Source organism: Gymnoscopelus microlampas (assembly GCF_963454915.1).
Source record: "Gymnoscopelus microlampas genome assembly, chromosome: 1".
In the NCBI taxonomy this organism is placed as follows: Eukaryota; Metazoa; Chordata; class Actinopteri; order Myctophiformes; family Myctophidae; genus Gymnoscopelus; species Gymnoscopelus microlampas.
The window spans coordinates 39,766,624-39,784,943 of NC_139962.1; the positions used below are offsets into that span (position 1 = coordinate 39,766,624).

At 42.2% G+C, this 18,320-nt stretch overlaps 1 protein-coding gene across 1 annotated transcript in view; it reads right to left on the reverse strand.

Moving 5' to 3' along the window:
• Positions 1–1,297: 1,297 nt before the first annotated feature.
• The window catches only part of minar1 (membrane integral NOTCH2 associated receptor 1), a gene marked incomplete at both ends in the record, with an annotated part of 17,056 nt that continues 33 nt past the window's right edge, over positions 1,298–18,320 (reverse strand). The window contains 4 exons of the mRNA XM_084060171.1: positions 1,298–1,495; positions 9,946–10,209; positions 15,588–17,099; positions 17,505–18,320. The exon at positions 17,505–18,320 is cut by the window's right edge and continues 33 nt beyond it. Of these exons, the coding sequence (XP_083916297.1) occupies positions 1,298–1,495; positions 9,946–10,209; positions 15,588–17,099; positions 17,505–18,320 (2,790 nt within the window). The remainder of the gene's footprint in view (positions 1,496–9,945; positions 10,210–15,587; positions 17,100–17,504) is intronic.

Below are 18,320 nucleotides of genomic sequence, written 5' to 3' on the forward strand. Positions count from 1 at the left end.
AATTATGTGTGTACGAATCTGATAGAACACAGTACAATCACAAGTGTTCATTTATTCAATTGTACTGTACAAATTAATAAATACATTTGGAGCGTACAATATACCAAATGGACCTGTATTTGGTTCCATTTGTACACTCTCTGAATTAAATTAACACTGAGGATTTTGTTGTGTATCCTTGCCCCTTTCATCAACCAGATCATGGATCGTGCTTGGAAGGGAGATAAGGAAGCTATGGCTGCTCATGGGACACATTCTTTCTATATTGGCAGGCGGTTTGCATTCTGTGCATCTAAGGCCTCTGAATGTAGCATTGACTGGATGGGTGAAGCTCAGACTGATCCAATCAATAGTGCTGAGTCCACGCAACAATCGCTGCCTCCCCAGTGAACTCTCAGTAATGGGAAACTTCAAGTATTTGCCAATCAAACACACAAGGCAAAGATCACAACCTCTATTCAGGGGAAAGCAGCAGGTATGTGCTGTTGGCTGGTTCAGGAAAAAGAGAGGACAGTAACATTCAAGTCAGTGCTGCTCAAAAAAAAATCATAAATGTTTTCCTTTCTTGGTGAGTAGTATAGGCTAACATCAGTACATTCAGGTTGGCTGTGTAGTCATACTGTTTTGTTTCTGCAATCTACTGGTATTTAACTATTTCAACTAAAGTTCAATATATTTCTATTTAGAAAAATGTGTTGCACAAATCCCTTTACTTAAAACCTTTGATAATGATAAAGATAAATCCCAGTTTTAACTGACATTCGACCAGATAATTCATCAAAAATAACTTTCATCAAAATACATTATACAGCAATTATACTAAAAAATAAAAAATATCATAAACTGGCTACAAAAACAAATCCAGTTGTCAACCATTTACTTTTACGTTATCATCTGCTGCAGTTAACAGTTAAGAAAATCAAATGATTGAACGTCTCAGTACATTTTATAACAATACAATAGACTAGAATTTTTAAAACAATATATATACATTATGTACTTTCTGAATCCATTTCTATTGTACACTCGCCACCCTAACCATGAAAACATCCAACAAAACCACCAGAAGTATAGACCCCACGAAAAGAAGAAGAAAATAAATTACTTCTGAATGGCACATTCAACTCCTAAATACTTTTGAAATTGTCAGAAACTCTTCGCCTTCCAAAGGGAAAGATGGAGCTACACCGACAACAATTGCACATGTATCCAAGCCAGATAATGGAGTAAAGCTGTGAGATCACTTATCCGTGTGGAATCTTTCATGGAGGGACAGCTCCTCCACCCTAGTATGCACTCATGACTTCATGGTGCATATCGGCACGACGATGACCAGTATCACAGTGCAGGTTGCAGCAGCAATTAGCGCTCCGATCTTACACACTTTTGCCCTGCGGAACTCTGCCTCTTTCCTTTTAAGCAGCGAATCATAGCCTGGAGTGTAGATGTCTTCCATCCAATACTCCAGGTTGTTGGGGTTCAGAGACTCTGAGGTCTGAGGAGAGAAAATAGTGGAAAAGAATTTACGTTTATGATGATAGAATGGTAGAAGATGGTTTGTTTTGTGATAAGATACAAATTACCTAGATAATGAGTCCCATTTTAATAAAAATATTTTTCCATTTGCTTCAGTGGTTCTCAGAGTGGGGTCCAGGGACCCTCAGGGTTCCTTGAGGGGGTTCTAAATGGACTGTTACAAATCTGTAACTCTGAGAGTGTACAAATGTACAAACTTACAAACATAATGTACACTCTCAGAGTTAATTAAAACAACAAAGTGGCTATTCACATGTTGCTATAATCAGGCATAATTATTTCCGAACCTTACTCTGCCTATGAAAAACTTCATTCAGCCATGCTCTTTCTAACCTTGCTCCATAGAAGGAGAAGACCAGTGGAAAAAGCTTTTTTGGAGCTCAGCAATTTAAAAAGAAAAAGATACAAGAAGAAAATAAATCAGGATTCATTGACTACAGCATGGAGCTGGCTGAAATATTGCAACAACAAGATTGATTCTGTTTTCAACCTGTTTTATAACCGCTTTGGTAGGTACAATTCTTCACAGGAGTAATAGTGTATTGATATTCTAACTTATTCACACATTTCAAAGACACCGAAAAGGTGAAGAGAAACAGTCGGATAGACTGATTCAAACGAAGAAAAAGCCCAAAATACATTGCACTGAGAAAACACATGGCCATCATTGACCCTCTGCTAACAGCAACAGCAACCAGGAAACATGTTGCAACCACTCCACTTCTTTCCCTACAGCCCGATATGCTTGTTCTGGGTGTGGGTTTGAATCTTTTTGTTATAGGCTCAAATGGTACTATATATGCCTAGGGATAGTGGCTAGCCAGAGCATAATATCTGATGTTTTTTTCCCCCTCAATATTTCCCCCCTTTTTTCCCCCTTTATCTCCCAATTTAGTAGGCAACAATTAGAATATGGAAGCAGATCAGACAGCATTATGGGTGGCATGCACTCTCAATCAAGTCGCCAGTACATGCAACTCATATATTTGTTCCCTCTTTACAGGAAGCAGCTCTTTTAGTTGGCAAAAGCTGGGCATTAAAACGCTGCAGGGTTTATTTATAGATGCAACTCACTTCAAGGGAAAGGCTCGCTCAACTCGAGGACAGTCTGGAAAGGTTCAAGAATATACTGGGTGCAGATTAAAGATAATACGTAAAAAGGAAGATACAATCCATACTCTCTGTAGAGGTTAGTCCACACTAACACTGACGAAGGCCTGTGTGCCGAAACGTGTCTGTTTGGTAGACTGCTGCTGCGGATATTAAAAAAGACTCCTAAGACCTCTACAGAGAGTGCGGATTGTATCTTTCTTTTTATTTATTTATAGATGGTCAGCTTGCTTCTGTCCAACAATTGGTTACAAATTTTCATTTCGATATTTGCAAATCGTGACTTAGTTTGTACATAAATAGTACCTTAAATTTCCAGCACTAATGCCAAATTTGTTACAAATACTGGTACTTGTTCTGTCATTCAAGGGCATGATATCTAAGCTATTACGGTTTACACTGCAATCCTCCTCTATTAATATCATTACACAAAAATGAGAGCAATAATTGGGTGATAACATGAAGACAGAAGTGACCCGGGAGAATATAATAAAATGGGTACACACTTCTATCTTCCCTAAACATGGGCTTTTACAGTGTAAGATACTACTACCAGGTGATTCCTGGATATAGATCCAGCATGTGACTACTGTTGGGTATCCCCGGCCCCTTATGTACACATATTTTGGAGTTGCTCCAAGCTATCACATTATTGGGCTTCAGTGTTTGAAAGTCTATCAGGGATGCTTTAGACCCTTGTCCTGTGATAGCACTTTTTGGACTAGCCTCCATCCCTTTTGCCCGACGCTTGATTCCTTTGAAATGAACAGAGGCAACTCCTTCATCTCATACACAGTGGATCTTATATATTATATAATAAATATCTTATATATTATATTTTATGAGGCTGGAGAAGATTCGCTTTTTGTGTTATCCTTTAGCATTGTTTTCGTTTTACTGTATTGCCGTACTGTTTTCAAACTTGTTAATAAAGTATTTAATCAATCAATCAACGGTCCTGCCAACCTGTTCTTGAATGCACATCAGTGATTTCTTACCTTTTTCTTACTTTTTTCTTTTCTTTTCTTTTAATTTTACCTATTTTTGCTTTCTTTTCCTAATTATTATTTTCTTGTTTTGGTTTCGATTTGATATGTCTTCTTGTTGTTATGGTTTGTAGATGTTTTTGTCTCAGTTTGTCCCTCGGGGTTGGGGGGAGTCTTTGTGGATTGTTGATGTAATTTGAATATTTTAAATGATAAAAACAGTTGTCAAATTCGCAATTTTTCCCATACACTGCTAACCCCTACAGTTGATCCTGTGGGAGGGTGTAGACCTGGATGTGTCTACTCCGATACACATGAAGTCTCTAGACGCTTTTTTCAGCCAATTGTGTTCGTTGGAACCCCCATCCAAGCTGGATGCACCCTTTTCCCCTGTACCACCCGTATGCTTCAATGTCTGACATCCTGCAAAGCCTTGCAACTTAAAAGCCTAGAAGAGAATTCTAATAAATGATGGCTGGCTCTTGAACAAGCAAAACAACATTTGTCAACAGTTTCTCCCATGGGTAGAGACCAAACAACCAATATTCTGAATTGCAATGTCATAAATGTCGCTTGCTGTTCACTGTTCACTGACAGTCTATTGTGAGTCCATATTATTCAGGATCAGTCTACTGTTAGGTCAGTGAAGCAGCTCCAGGATTTATAATTTGATAACATCACAGTGCAAGGCACTCAAGTGTTTCGCTCCTTCCCTCCCTCTGCCACAGATATTGAAGAGTACATCACTACCTGCCTCTCTCACAGTGGGTGTCTTCCCACCACCTTACGTCATTCCTCACCAAGGAGTGTGCCCATCTCCTTATTCAAGCTTCAGTCATTCCCAGGCTTGATTACAACCCTTGCTGGCATGATCTCTCAAATCGCTTTGCAGAATGTGGTTTTCTCATCTCCCCCCTTCTGCGTTCCCTTCACTGGCTTTAAGGTGTGCCCACATCCAATTCAAAACACTGGTGATGATGACCTACAAGGCAATCAAGGCATGGCCCATTCACCCATTTACCTTCAGAACATGATCCAGCCCTTTACCCCTTCCCGCACACCTGCTGTAGATAGCTAATGTCCGGTCTGTCCCTCCCTTCTCTATGACACCCTGGCCTATAGACTGGCTCCTAAATTGAGGCCCCCCAAAACTCACCTATTCACATGACTCCACCTCAGACCACTCCTCTTTCCTTGGATCACTTTTTTTCACCATTTTTGGGCGGTGTAACCGCCCCTATATGTGAGGTTGGGACATTGACATTTGCTGCACTGTGATTGGCCACCCATTGTACCCCCCTAACCCTGCACTGTGATTGGCCACCCATTGTACACCCCTAACCCCTACACATTCAATGCAAATCTATACTTTTCTTTAAGTGAGCTTCCATCACTGTGATGACCACTAGCTGCACTGTGATTGGCTGACTCTATTCAGCACTGTGATTGGCTAGCGAGACAGATGACACATGTGCATAGTCCTATAAATAGGAAAAAAACGCATTTATGTTTTTTTTTAAGTGAGTCATGGGTCTGTGATGACCACTGTGACCACACCGCCCACTTCACACTGAGTGTGATTTTTTCCATATATGCTAGATATATCTACTCTTTATCTAAAATGACACAGATTCTTTCCCGGCTTTAATGGGTTAAGAGTCAGCTAAATGCCTAAATTGTACTTAGGGTCTTAGGGACTGCCAAAGTTATGTGAAATCTGTTATGATTTCTGTGTTGTATTTGACCTCGGAAGCACCACCCACCAGACCATCTATCAGCTGTTCTCAGTTCGTCGTCTCCCCTAAGTCTGCAGTCTGAGATAAACACAGACGGTACGGGAAACAACAGCAGACGGTATGCAGAGTCTTCCCTCCCTTTGTCTTTGTGAATGTTTTGCTTCCCATATAGTCCCTGAGGGACAAGGAAGATACACAGTATAATCTGGAGTGTTATTTCAAAAATGTAATTAACACTTCAGATTTTTGCAGTAGTTTTACAGTGTATGCTTTAACAGTATACTGTTCCTGGGTGACTACAGTGAGTTACTACATTGTCATAGAAAGAGACGAGAAAGTAGGGAAAGAGCCAGATTAAGAACAAGCAATTCATCATTTAGTCCAGGGGCCAAGACATATTTTGGTACCACCTAAGGTGACCGTAAAGTTTTTGTATTTTTGTCTTCCTACATGTCTCTAGTTTATATTTTGGTATGATAACCCTTCCAATCTTGTAGCTTAATGGCAGTTATCACTACCTACCGGCTAATGTATCCGGTAGGAGACACAAAGTAGAATCTTTGTGTCTCCTACCCCGGGCATCAAATTATTGCGACAAAAAACAAAATATATCCATGTATTCAAGGCTTCATGGGGTGTGCAATTGATAACTTCTCAGATTTTTGGTGTTTGCAAAAAGACTGCTTTCCATAAGCTTGTAAAAGTTGACCCTCCTTCGGTCTGGGGTGGTCATAGCTGAATGGGTAGAGAGTCCCCCTGAAAAACTTAAAGGAGGAGTTCACCCAAAAAAATATTTATTTTCTATCAATTGCACACCCCATGAAGCCTTGAATACATGGATATATTTGTTTTTTGTCGCAATAATTTGATGCCCGGGGTAGGAGACACAAAGATTCTACTTTGTGTCTCCTACCGGATACATTAGCCGGTAGGTAGTGATAACTGCCATTAAGCTACAAGATTGGAAGGGTTATCATACCAAAATATAAACTAGAGACATGTAGGAAGACAAAAATACAAAAACTTTACGGTCACCTTAGGTGGTACCAATTTGTATTGAATATCAGTGTTGGCCCCTGGACTAATTTAAGTCTTTAGCAGACTCTCTTACTGTATGCAGAGCATAAGAGCAGATCAGAAAGTAGCATGAACCCTAGTCAATAAATAGTAAAAAAGTAAATAATAAGTAAAATAGCAAGTAAATAGAGTGCAAAGAAAATGGGTAAGTGCTACAAAGTAACTAGGATACCTGGTTAAAAGAAAATCGATCTAAATGCTATCTAAGCATTCTTAGCATTTCTGAAGAGGTGAGTTTTAAGGCTTCAGCGAGTGAGTCTGCAGTGCTGACTGAGGCGGGAGGTCATTCCACAGCTTGGAATGACCTCCCGCCTCACTCAGGCAAGGACAAGCAAGCAAGGCCACCAAGGACAAGACAGACTGAGAATAAGAGACAGAGAATGGGAAAGCTCATACTGTATATAGTACCCATAAAAATGTAATTATCTCCAGTCTTGTCAAGGTTGTTAATGGTCAACAAGTTAATGGCCCCTTGAACCAAATTCAAGTGTGTTGAGGGGCTGCACTGCAATACTGAGGGACACAGTAGATGGATGTGCTGGGATTAACATCGCAGTAACGCAGAATTAAGCAGTGTTGTTATTGATTTTGTCTACTGCACCAATTTATTTCTGTATTATTTGTGCATGACTGGTGATGCTGGTGAGCACAGTTTCAGGCAGAGTTCGATTAGAGTTCGATTAGAGTTCGGAAGAAACACAAGGTTCCTTAACCACTTAAGCCCTATATACTTTGTTGTACAACAAATAGTGAAAATAGACTACAAGCTCACAATGCATCATGATGTGACACGTTGTGAGCTTGTATATGCCATTTTCCACATCCTGCCAAACAAATGGAACCCTGCCTGCAGGCAGCAGTCCAGCTTATGCACCCGCTCACACCGCGCAATCAGAGACTAATCCTGTGTCTCTGAAGGAGGCCAGCAGCCAAGGTTAATCTTATTGTTCCTTTCCTGGGGGACTGTCAATATTGATCATCAGAAAATTTGAAATCAATGACTCTAAAGGTGACCCACCGGGTTCTGTTTAGTGAGTCCAGAGAAGCTGGACTTGTTGTCTATCACTGGCTCAGCTACAAGCTAACAAGAATGTGTGGCAAATAACTGCATCTAGGTGGTGTTACATCTTTTACAATGGGCTGACAGCTGCACTTAAGCAGTCCTGTTCAAAGTATTGCCATTATGACTGAAAATCAGTTACTGTGGGTTTGAAGGAATTAGACTCAATCGACTGAAGTGTGTTGCATACAGTACAAGCATGTGACACACATGTTGGAGTTTGACAGTTTATAGGGAAAAGCCATGCGCTTGACTGTTTTGAACTAAGGCCACATCTACACTTTCATTTCAAAACACATAAAAAAAATGACCTGAAACCACATTAAGACAAGCATTTGACAGCAACGTCCATGACACTGTACTAGTAACTAGTAAATTCAAATAATATCCCCCTTTTCTGTTGAAGTAGTCTGTGGATTTAACTAGTGCAGCGTCAAACTTCATTGACCCAAAAGGGGTCTATGAACTCCTTTTTTCTCTACACCAATCTCCAATCACCGTAAACTCAGGTGGTCAAACTCAAAGACCCTATCCACAGTACATACTGTATAACAAACACAGACTGTTTCAGATGCTACCACGTGGCCAGTGCCACAAAACCACTGGCAGTAGATTACTAAATAGCTACTTACCCTGGACATCCTGTATTTAATTCAGACTGACCACAAGCAGCGATAAAGCATATCCCCACCAGTAATAAAACTGAATGACCGGTGGGGGGTAGGTATCAAAAGCAAAAACATGGATTTTCACCCATCCCCCACAGCAAATCCAACCCTGAGTTCATCTGTGAGGCATAGTAAACTAGTGAATTTCCTGTGTGTTGCCACACAAGACGGCAATTTTATTTTTCAAGGTGGTCATTTATTTTTTCACGCCCATTCTCTTTCTTTAACATACAGTATCTACTCTCTCTGTTTCGCTCCTTTTCCAAATGAACAGAATTTTTATTTTATTATTAGGGTACCCTGGTAAATATATGTTCTTTAAGTACAATATAGCAGCTTTACTGTACATCAGTAATCATTTGCTACTGTATCCTCACACTCTTCCTTCACACTCCAATACGACTCATGAATAAAACTCTAAAGAAAAAATCCGAAATGCAGACCACTTCACCTAGCAATAAAGGCTTGATTTGAGCTATTTAATTTGCATTAAGTGGTTGCAGTAAGTATGTCGAGCTTTCAAGGCTACAATGAGCTTGTCACCGTGATTTTTGAAAAGACCAAAGGCAATGGAAAGCCTCAGTGTCAGCCCATTAGCCAGTAACTAATCGCTGTCTTTCAGACATTGATTGCACCTATAAAGTTACGTGTGAAGCATGAAGTCATTTGCTTATTTTTACCCTTTACTTAAGCCAACACAGTTAGCCATATTGGAAAGAGGCTGGTGAGAAATAGGAACTGATATAATCTGTAAGTCTGTCTGGCAACTCTGAAGGCCATATGTATCAATAATATAGCGCTCTGGCTGCATCAAAGCTTCACAGACCCCCATGTCTCTTGTAGCATCATACACACACCAAGCCACACACGCGGAACACACATGTGACTAACCTAAACAGACTTTTCAAATTTGTAATCTGGCGTGATACTAAAGTCTGGATGCAGGCAATACAATTTTCTATACATGGTTTCTAAAAGCTTCTAGGTTCAAGATGTAGATCAAAGCTAGACGAATAGCTGTGTTGAACAGATGGGTTAAGACAGGTTTTTGTTAATGTTGCTGGGGATAGAAATGTTGATTGCGAAACCGCAAGCTCTTGGGCAAACAGCACTCTACTCTGATCTGCGACAGAGTTGAGAGTTAAATTAGCTGTTCTGACATCATGCAGATGGATATTTATTGTTCTTTTCATCCCAAATACAACTTTTTGCTTCCCCAAATGCCTAGCCTAGAGATGCAATAGTGGAGCAGGTAGTCTCCACATTCAGTAGACACACCTTTATCAATACCGAAAATACGATGATTTCTTTCTTCTTTTCATTGCTGCTGGCGTTGCACATAGAAGAAGCTGACCTGTTTTAAGTTGGTTTCATTGCCTGCATCCAGACTGAAGGATCACACCAGATTATACTAAAGTCTGTCAAGGCAGATTACCGCGTGACGATAAACCTAGTCGATCAGACTGTATCAAAATCAAATATTATGGTGGACAAAGGAAGCGGGAAAAGGCATGTGTCAACACAATGGACCTCAGTGGTGCAGCCCCGTTGATATTGAAAAGCCCCTGAGTAAGCAGCAAAGCAAAGCAAATTATCCACAGTCTGACAAGGGAACAAGCCAGAGGATGCACACACAAAAAAATACATTTCATGCAAGTAAGCAATGCTGGCTTGTAATACTTGAAGGTAGACAGACAGCCAGGCTCTCCCACCCATCCCCCATTCTGCTATTGTTTTGTGTTGTGATGTCAGCAGTCTACACGCTCCAGTACCTGCAGGTCCAGAGCATTGAGCTGTTTGCCCTTCTCTCCTGAGTTGCGTTTGTACTCTTCAATGGTCCAGGAGGGCTGGCCGCGTTTGCCGTCAGACAGGCCGGTGAGCCGCAGGTCGGTGTACAGAGGGCTGCCCTTCACGTGGGCCTTGATGGCGGGGGCGTAGGGGTGCGGGGAGAAGACCTGTTCTATCAGGTAGGGGTCCTTGGGGGGTTTGGGCGGCCGGTGGCCCTGGGGGAGCTCATACTGACGCTCCCGCTCTGCCTGAAGAGGAAAGGGGGACAGGGGTTAGAGGAGATCGAGTAAAGCCACCGGTAGACAGAGATACAGAGGCAGAGACAGACGCAGTGACCCTATTTTTCATGAGAGATGAAAGCGTGTGCTGTATGCTGTGTCCTCTGTTTGCGTTGAACAATCTTGAAAAAAGGGCTTTAGTTTCCCTCTGTGAAAGAGGGACACTATAGGGTGGGAATAAACTAAAATAGCATAGCAATAGTGTCACTTGTTATGATTACAAAGCTTTAAATGAGAAACATACTCAAACGCACGTTTATGTGTATAACAAGGAAAACAAGGAACCCATTATATTAGATACTGAGCGCAGACTTGCTATTAAATATCATCTGGCCATGCTCACCAGCTGACCAGCCAGGAGGGAAATAAATAAAACTTAAACGCTCAGTGTTCTCTGATCATGTGGCACACTTCACATTCTACAAAATTTGATTGGTCTGGAGCCAATCAAAAGGTTAGCTCCAAATGCTACTGTAGGATACAGCTGGTTACCTTTTTTATAATTAATAACAATAACAATAACAATACATTTTGATAACAGTTTCCTTAACAAAAACCCTATGACAGCTGAATATCCACTGCCTTTAGATTGTGTATTGACATGTAACTCATAATTAATTTGTTTTCATAATTATGTAATTATTCTACCGCACTCAGTGTGAACCCTCATAGCAGTGTCTATTGCCAAGATAAGTCAACTATTAGTCATTACGCTAGAGGGCACACCAAGGATGCCAGATTTTCTACATTCTTTTAAATTGATTCCTGAGGCGCAAATGTTTCTGCATATTTGCACATTCTGCACATTTGTCATGAGTTGTTATTTCTTCCATTAAGCAAGATAAACAATATGATGGGTAAACCGCCCCACAACAGCATGCATTGACTGTATTGATCTTGTAGCAGTTACAGGCAGCTGCTGTCAACCACGAGTAACTGCCATCATCAGGGTCGGACAAGGTGACAAATCTATTCCCGGCTTTGTCTTATTGGCTGTCTATGTAACACCCTCACTGTGTTTGTGTGTGTATTTACATGAGAGAGAGAGAGAGAGAGAGAGAGAGAGAGAGAGAGAGAGAGAGAGAGAGGTGTATGTTCATATGTAGGGTTTTACTTGTCAGTCTGTTTCTCGTCCTTGTGCGCCTCACACACTCACCCCCAAATCCCCATTGACAGGAAAAGTTAAGTGGCTTTCATGAGAAGAACTGCACTGAGTGTTAATTGTATGATTATGTATGAAAGGCTCTGGGGAGACGGAAGCTTGGAAGCTCGGCAAAAAAGAACATACAGTATCTGGATTCATAAGCATTCATTCATCATTGAAGCATATTTTTCTTCCTACTCATCTGCTCCTTTGTCCCTTATCAGAAAACCAGTTTGACAGTAAAGTCTATAGTGTGATCATGATCTGCAAGAACCATGATTGATGATGATTCACTTATACTATATACCATTCTGTATGGAGGAAAACATGATTCCAAATTTGGGGAAGGTTTCAGCCCGATCCGAGCCTGATTGACTTCCATTATGAAATAAAAGTGAAATATTTGGAGGCCTACTGGCAGCGTGCATGAGGTTTGGCACTGATTGTATTGTTTCTCCGTTATTCTTATCATTTCAAAACAACAACATCAGGAACACAGTGAAAACATTTTTAACCATTCAAGCTCTGACATGGGATTCTTCTATCACATGACATTTTCTATCTCCCGAAAGCCCCACAGTCCACAGCGCCCCCTTGAGTACCTAAATACCCTTACACTGATCGGCCCAGCTGTTTGACTAGCTTCAGACAAACACACAGACACAGACACACACACAGACAGACCCACACTCATAGACAGGGGGGAGGGGGGGGGGGGGGTATTATGACCTGAGGCGATGACCTGAGGCGATTCGTAAAAATGTTTTCTAAATCCTAACATTTTTTTGAAAAAAAAAAAAATATTGAAAAAAAAAAAAAATAGCAGATCTACAGCTTGTATATCTGCTATTTTTGAATAGCCAAAGAAATCTAAAGTGACACAGATACGTTCCAGGTCTTAATGGGTTAAAAGGAAATGAAAAAAGTGGGGAACTGGCATCAGAAGCTAGCACAAGGGAGAAGAGGGCAGTGCAGATGGATGGATGAACACTGTGGGTCCTGTGATAGCAGCAAGAACCATAAGCTTATAACCAACTGGGAAGCTTTCAGGTATATCTTCATTACCCTGACCTCTGTATCCCTATAGGGATACACACACTACTCTAAGAGGGTTTTTGTTGTGTTGCAATTTAGAATCCCCTGTGGTGATTCTAAAAGCTCTCTGTTAAAGCTGGTGACATCCACTTTGAATCACCCTTCTGTAAGCAAGCTGACGTATACACCCTCCACTACACCATGTTACTATTTACTTTATTTAATTATTTAATAACTAGGAAATTCCAATTATATTAACCAAATGGGCTATCAAATTGAACAAAGTTGAAGATGTAATTGGAATCAGTGTAGAGGGCCCTCCCCTGGGACGCATGATGCCTCAGTCTCAGAGAAGAGATGGATCATGGAAGCTGGACAGACAGCCAGGCCCAGGAGACTACATTTTAAATCCTGGCCCCATGATATTGCATAAAGCCACAGTGGTGGCCTACAGTACCATGCATTTAAGGTCACTTTCATCATTTTATGTTACTTGTAAACCCTACTGTTTTAGCCTACTGTAATTCTTATCAATTAAAAACACCTGTTACATATCGGTGCTCCTTGGTGTTCCTAACTTTTTAAATTGGAAGTAACAGTGCTACCAAGGAAAATAGTACATTTTCAAGCCCTTCCAGGGTTTTGCTCAGTGACACTTCGACACATAGACTGGGCTGACAAGCGGGCAAACAGGCAACCTGCTAATTGCCACTCAGCTACGGCCGCCAAAGTTGCATACTGACAGCTCCTTTCATTTCAGGGCTGTGTGAACTTCAAAGCCCATTGACCTTTATAGGTGCAGTGCTATATGAAAACAATGAAAACCAATCTGCACACATGAATGCTACACCACTGTAGCGCAAACCGTCCGCTGTAATGATGTTAAATATTTGTACGTGAATATTTAACTTTTGGTAAAAGTTTATATTTTCAAATAAATAAATGCTTGTGAGCTCATCAATGACACAGAACAAAAGATTGATAATGTCGATCGCCTCATTGTAACCTATCATAAAATGACTTACTTACTTTGAGTAAAGGTTTTATGCGAAAGGCTTGGCCAAGAGTCCTCAGCATTAATTTTACTCAGAGTGTACAAATGGTACTGCACCAAATACAAGTCTATTTTTATACCATCTATATACATTAATTAAATGAACACTGAGTGAGGATCTTACTGCACATGTAATAAGAAGCAATTACTGGCAGGGGAGGGAGGGGAGAAATGAAAAACTGCATGGCTCTGTTTATAGGGCACAGGTGCTGAAGATCCTGTCACAGAGAGAGAGAGAGAGAGAGAGAGGCAGAGGAAGATGGGAGACTGCCCTCCATCTTGGCATTGCTCCAACATTGGGGACAGAGAGATAAAATACAGCACTGTTGAAAATGACACTCTACAAATTAAAATCCTGAGAGTTTATTTAAACCTGACAGGGTAAAAAAGTGCACCTTATGGGTCCATTTGTTACACTCTGAGAGTTAAATCAACATTCAGCATTTTACTGTGTAGTAAGACTGTGTTAGCAGGTGATAGAGGAAAGCAATGCTGCATGTCTGAGGGCTTTACTGCATCCTGCCACTAAAACATAATGGCCAGGATTAAATGTGAGGACGTGATGAGTCAAGAATTGGGGTTCTGTACACCCTTCACTGCCTGGGGGGATTTAACTTTTAACTTAATCTTTAACTTTTGTCTTGTCACAGGGAAATAATGGCAGAATACTGGCATATTCTGTTTGTACATAATGATGAGGTGCAGAACAAGGTCCTATAGGCATTCTTTCTGGACTTCATCCAATCACTAACATGGATTGGTATAACTGGTCCGTGTTTCACCTTAGGAGACATGGAAAGCAAGTGAAAATGAAAATATTATTAGGAATGCTTTACTTGAGAGGTGGCTCGAAGGTGGAAGCAGAAAGAATGGGGAAGACTGTCGTGGGGGGGGGGGGGGGGGGGGGTTAAGTGACAGATGTAGAAAAATGGAGAGAGAGAGATGATCACACGCTATCTCTGCGTAGTCGAATAACTGTGTGCCAGTTGAGAGCTTGGATATGTGCTTACACTACATAGGGCTGACAAAAGACATCTCAGGGTCATGGCCCTTTTCAATTAACACCCTCTCCATTTGGCTTCCTAGCAAAAGGTCACCAGGAATGACTGGCTTGCTAAACACCTGCCGAGAGTGACTGATGTCTTAACATGCCGTGTAATAGAGCGCAGAGGCCGGAGGGTGGGGGTGGGTGATCTGTGTAAAGACGAATGTAATGTTGGACTGTAGCCTACAACATAACTGTCACTCACGTGCCTCAAAATCACAAAAATGACAGGAGTGAGATGTGTATCATAGCCAAACTTATTGCACTGCAGATACAGTACTTTTTCACTTTCTAAACCATGTTGCCCAAACAATCATTAAGAGCATCTTTGCTGCTGTCTGGGTATCAGCACGTGATCCAGGCTGCCATTTTCTGCTTCTTCTCCATTGTACAGTTTGCCTCAGCATAGCATTCAGAATTCCCTGAGCTATATTCGGATTCAAGCTGTTTTCCTCTCTCCCTGAAACAGCTCCTCCAGTTCTTACCACTTGACAGGTGACAAATGGCACCGAATCCTAACTTGAGTAGCCCAGAATGCCTGCAGGAAGCAGATCTCTCTCATATCTTTCCTCCCGCCTTGTGTTTCTAATTTGACAGCATTTAATTTTCCTTCTCATTCCATCATTGTAAACTCATGTTCAGTGTCTCATGTTTCTGTGGGGTGAATTGTGGTATATGCATTTGAAAACAATTATAATTCCTTAAACATCCGGGGCCCAGTCCAGTCCAGTTATAGCACAACAAACTGTTGTTGAAGCAAATGTCTTTCAACTTCAGTCAGTGCAGTGCAAGTCCACATGTCACATGTCTTGTCATAATCCATGACATGTGACATCGTTATACATATTTTTATCTGTCTTTAAAATGTTTTCTGGATATGCAATGAAAGAAAAGTAGAGATAAATAATAAAGGATTTCACTGCTGATCAGTGCATACAAATTATCGTCCCACTGAAAACAGCAATAATATTGACAAAAAAACTGCTGAAGCAAGACAAAATGCAAACAAGAAAAGCAACTTAATCACCAACCATAAAAGGTTTTCTATAAATAAAACAAAATTCCCTTACCTCTTTGGCTTTCCTGTGTCTGTCCTTGCCGTCTCTGTCCCTGTCTTTGTCCTTCCCCTCATCCACCCCTGGATGGGAAGAATAGGACACTGTCCTCCAGTCCCGGGGGGAATTGGAGATGCTGGCGACCTTTGACTCTGTGGCACTGTTTTCCTCATTGAGCGAGCGAGATGACCTCCTGGTGAACATGCTCTTTTTCAGAGCTTTTACCCTCAAGCTCTCGCTGTTACTCCCATCTGAGCAGCACCACTCCCCTGAGCTGCCATTGTCCATTTTGACATTGTGGCCGGTGGTGTGGCACTGGAACACATGGGGAGAATGGGTGGGATCAGGGTGTGAGTGGTTGTGGTTATGGTTGTGGGGGTGGGGGTGGTCAGGAGTGGCGCTGGAACATGCGGCTGATGCCGTTTCCCCGTGCCTCCCGTTGGGCTCCGGTTCCTGAATCTTGTCATCTAGCTTGTTGAGCTTGGAAAGCACCTGAGAGATTTCCCCTCGCACCCCGGAGAGAGACTCCAACTTCTTCTCGATCTCTCCGATCCTCATCACCAGCTTAAAGACGCTGGACTTGAGCTCGTCGTCTGTGCTTTCCAGGGACTGAAAGAGGCGGTCAAGCTTAGACTTCGCCAGTTTCACTGTGTTGCGCTCGGGGGAGCTGTCACCGTCTGACTTCAGCGTTACCTGAGAGAGCGACCCGTTGCTGTTGTAGCACGATGACTGGATTACACCCAGGGAGTCGCACACACTCATGTCATCAAGGAAACGAAAAATGTCACTTATGTCATCGCTAACAATTTCTGAGTCCTCATCAGAGTGTTTGAAAGTGTGCCTCTCTCTCTCACCAAACTTAGTTGGATATTCGTTGGCTTTCTTCTGCTCTGCCTTCTCCGTCTGAGTTCCGACACTGGATGAACTGTCCAAGGCCCCTCCCTGGAAGGATGAACTGTTCATATTCTTGTCCCTAAATCTTTTCCCTGCCTCTCTCTTGTCCATGCCCCCAGGGCCACATGCCATCGATGCAACGTCCTTGGTTTTTATTCCATTTGGTTTCTTTACAAACCCAGAGGGAGAGGCCATCACTTTCTCCTTGGGGCTCTGAAAGTTCTGCTCATTGTCATTGCTGTGAATGCTGATGTTGTGACGGTGGTTTTCTTTCAGTGGCTTGCTGTTCAGAAATGACCGCTCAAAATCAGCAGGTCCCTCCTCTGTGTTGAGACTGAGGCTCTTTACAGGCCAAGATGGCTGCTTCCCCGGTCTGTTAGTGTTCCTCCTGGCGCTCACACACTCGGAAACCGTGGTCGGACCAAAGTATGTGGACGCCTGCAAATCGTCTAGACTCTCGTGCTTGGCCCGTCGTCTTTCCTGAATAGGTGAGTTTAGAGTTGTCTCAAAATAGGGGTTATTGTAGGGCAGTTCAAAGCTGTGATTGAAGAAGGTAGGCGGCTTGTGGAGCAGCTCCCTCCTGTGGTAAACTTCATCACCTTTACTGCCCTGTTTGCTTTCTGTAGTGACGACCTAGAACGACAACAAAAGATACAGCACTGAACATACCGACACACCAATGTCACCAGTGACATAGGACATTAGTCACTGGTGACATTGGTATATGAATATGAATCATTACAAATTGGACTTTTACCACATCTGTATGTAATTTAATCAATTACGTGATTAATATATGCAAATTCAGAAAATGAATAGTAATTACTTGATTAGTCTTTTGTGAGCTAACTACATTTTGAAACCAAATACTGATTCCATTGCATTAGCTCCCTGACAAATCAGTTAAAACATTCATGAACCAGGCTGCACCATTATTGATTGAGAATTCTTACTGTTTCATATTGTTTTCAATCAAAACATTTTGACTACAACCAACATAATCCAACCCATTGTCTAAAAAAAGACAAACAAACAGACCTGTAGATTGTGAAAATCCTCCTTAAAGATGTTCCTCTTCTGGATACAGGAGTGGATTGAGAAGGGTTCCGGGTGGCCGATGTGCTGCATGGAGTCCTGGTCTGTGGTGGACTCACTGTCTATGTCCATAGGAAAGTAGGTGCTCTGCATCTCACAGGGTGGCGAGGGCGGACTACCACTGGAGTACTGGGGCAGATGATGTAGCTTATCCAGAGACGATGCCCTACATTTTAAGTCCTTGCTGACACCCAGAAGAAAGTTGGGGTCTGAGGAGGGAATGAACTGCTGGCAGGTATTGCAGTCTGATTTTGCACCTGGAGGAACGTTCTGTGACATAGGTCGATGGCGGGAGTGTTGTTGTTGGTGGTGGTGGTGGTGGTGGTGGGGGGGTTGGTGGTGTCGGGGTCCTGCTCTGTGATGGTCTATGTGCTCATACCCCCCCCTCTCACATTCCTGGAACTTGTAGGCATCCGTGTCTGACCGACATGACTCAAAAGACAGGTTCTTATGGAACTTAGCTCGTGGAACCATAGGGAGCTTTTCTTTGGCAGTGCCTCCGTTCATCTGAATCAAGTTGAACATGGTCACAATGTCTGCTGCCACCATCAGCTTCTTAGACTGTTGGTCTTCCACAGCGCAGCGCATTTTGTCCCTGAAGAGGGTTGCGGGGAATGCTGGATCCAAGCAAGCTGTGTAGAAGAGCAGGCTGCGGAGCTTGGCCAAATGGATCAGGTCGAAGCGAGCACACAGGGACTTGCACAGATCCTGGTAGGACATGGTGGTGTGTTTGGTGTCCAGCTCCTCTAATATCCTTAC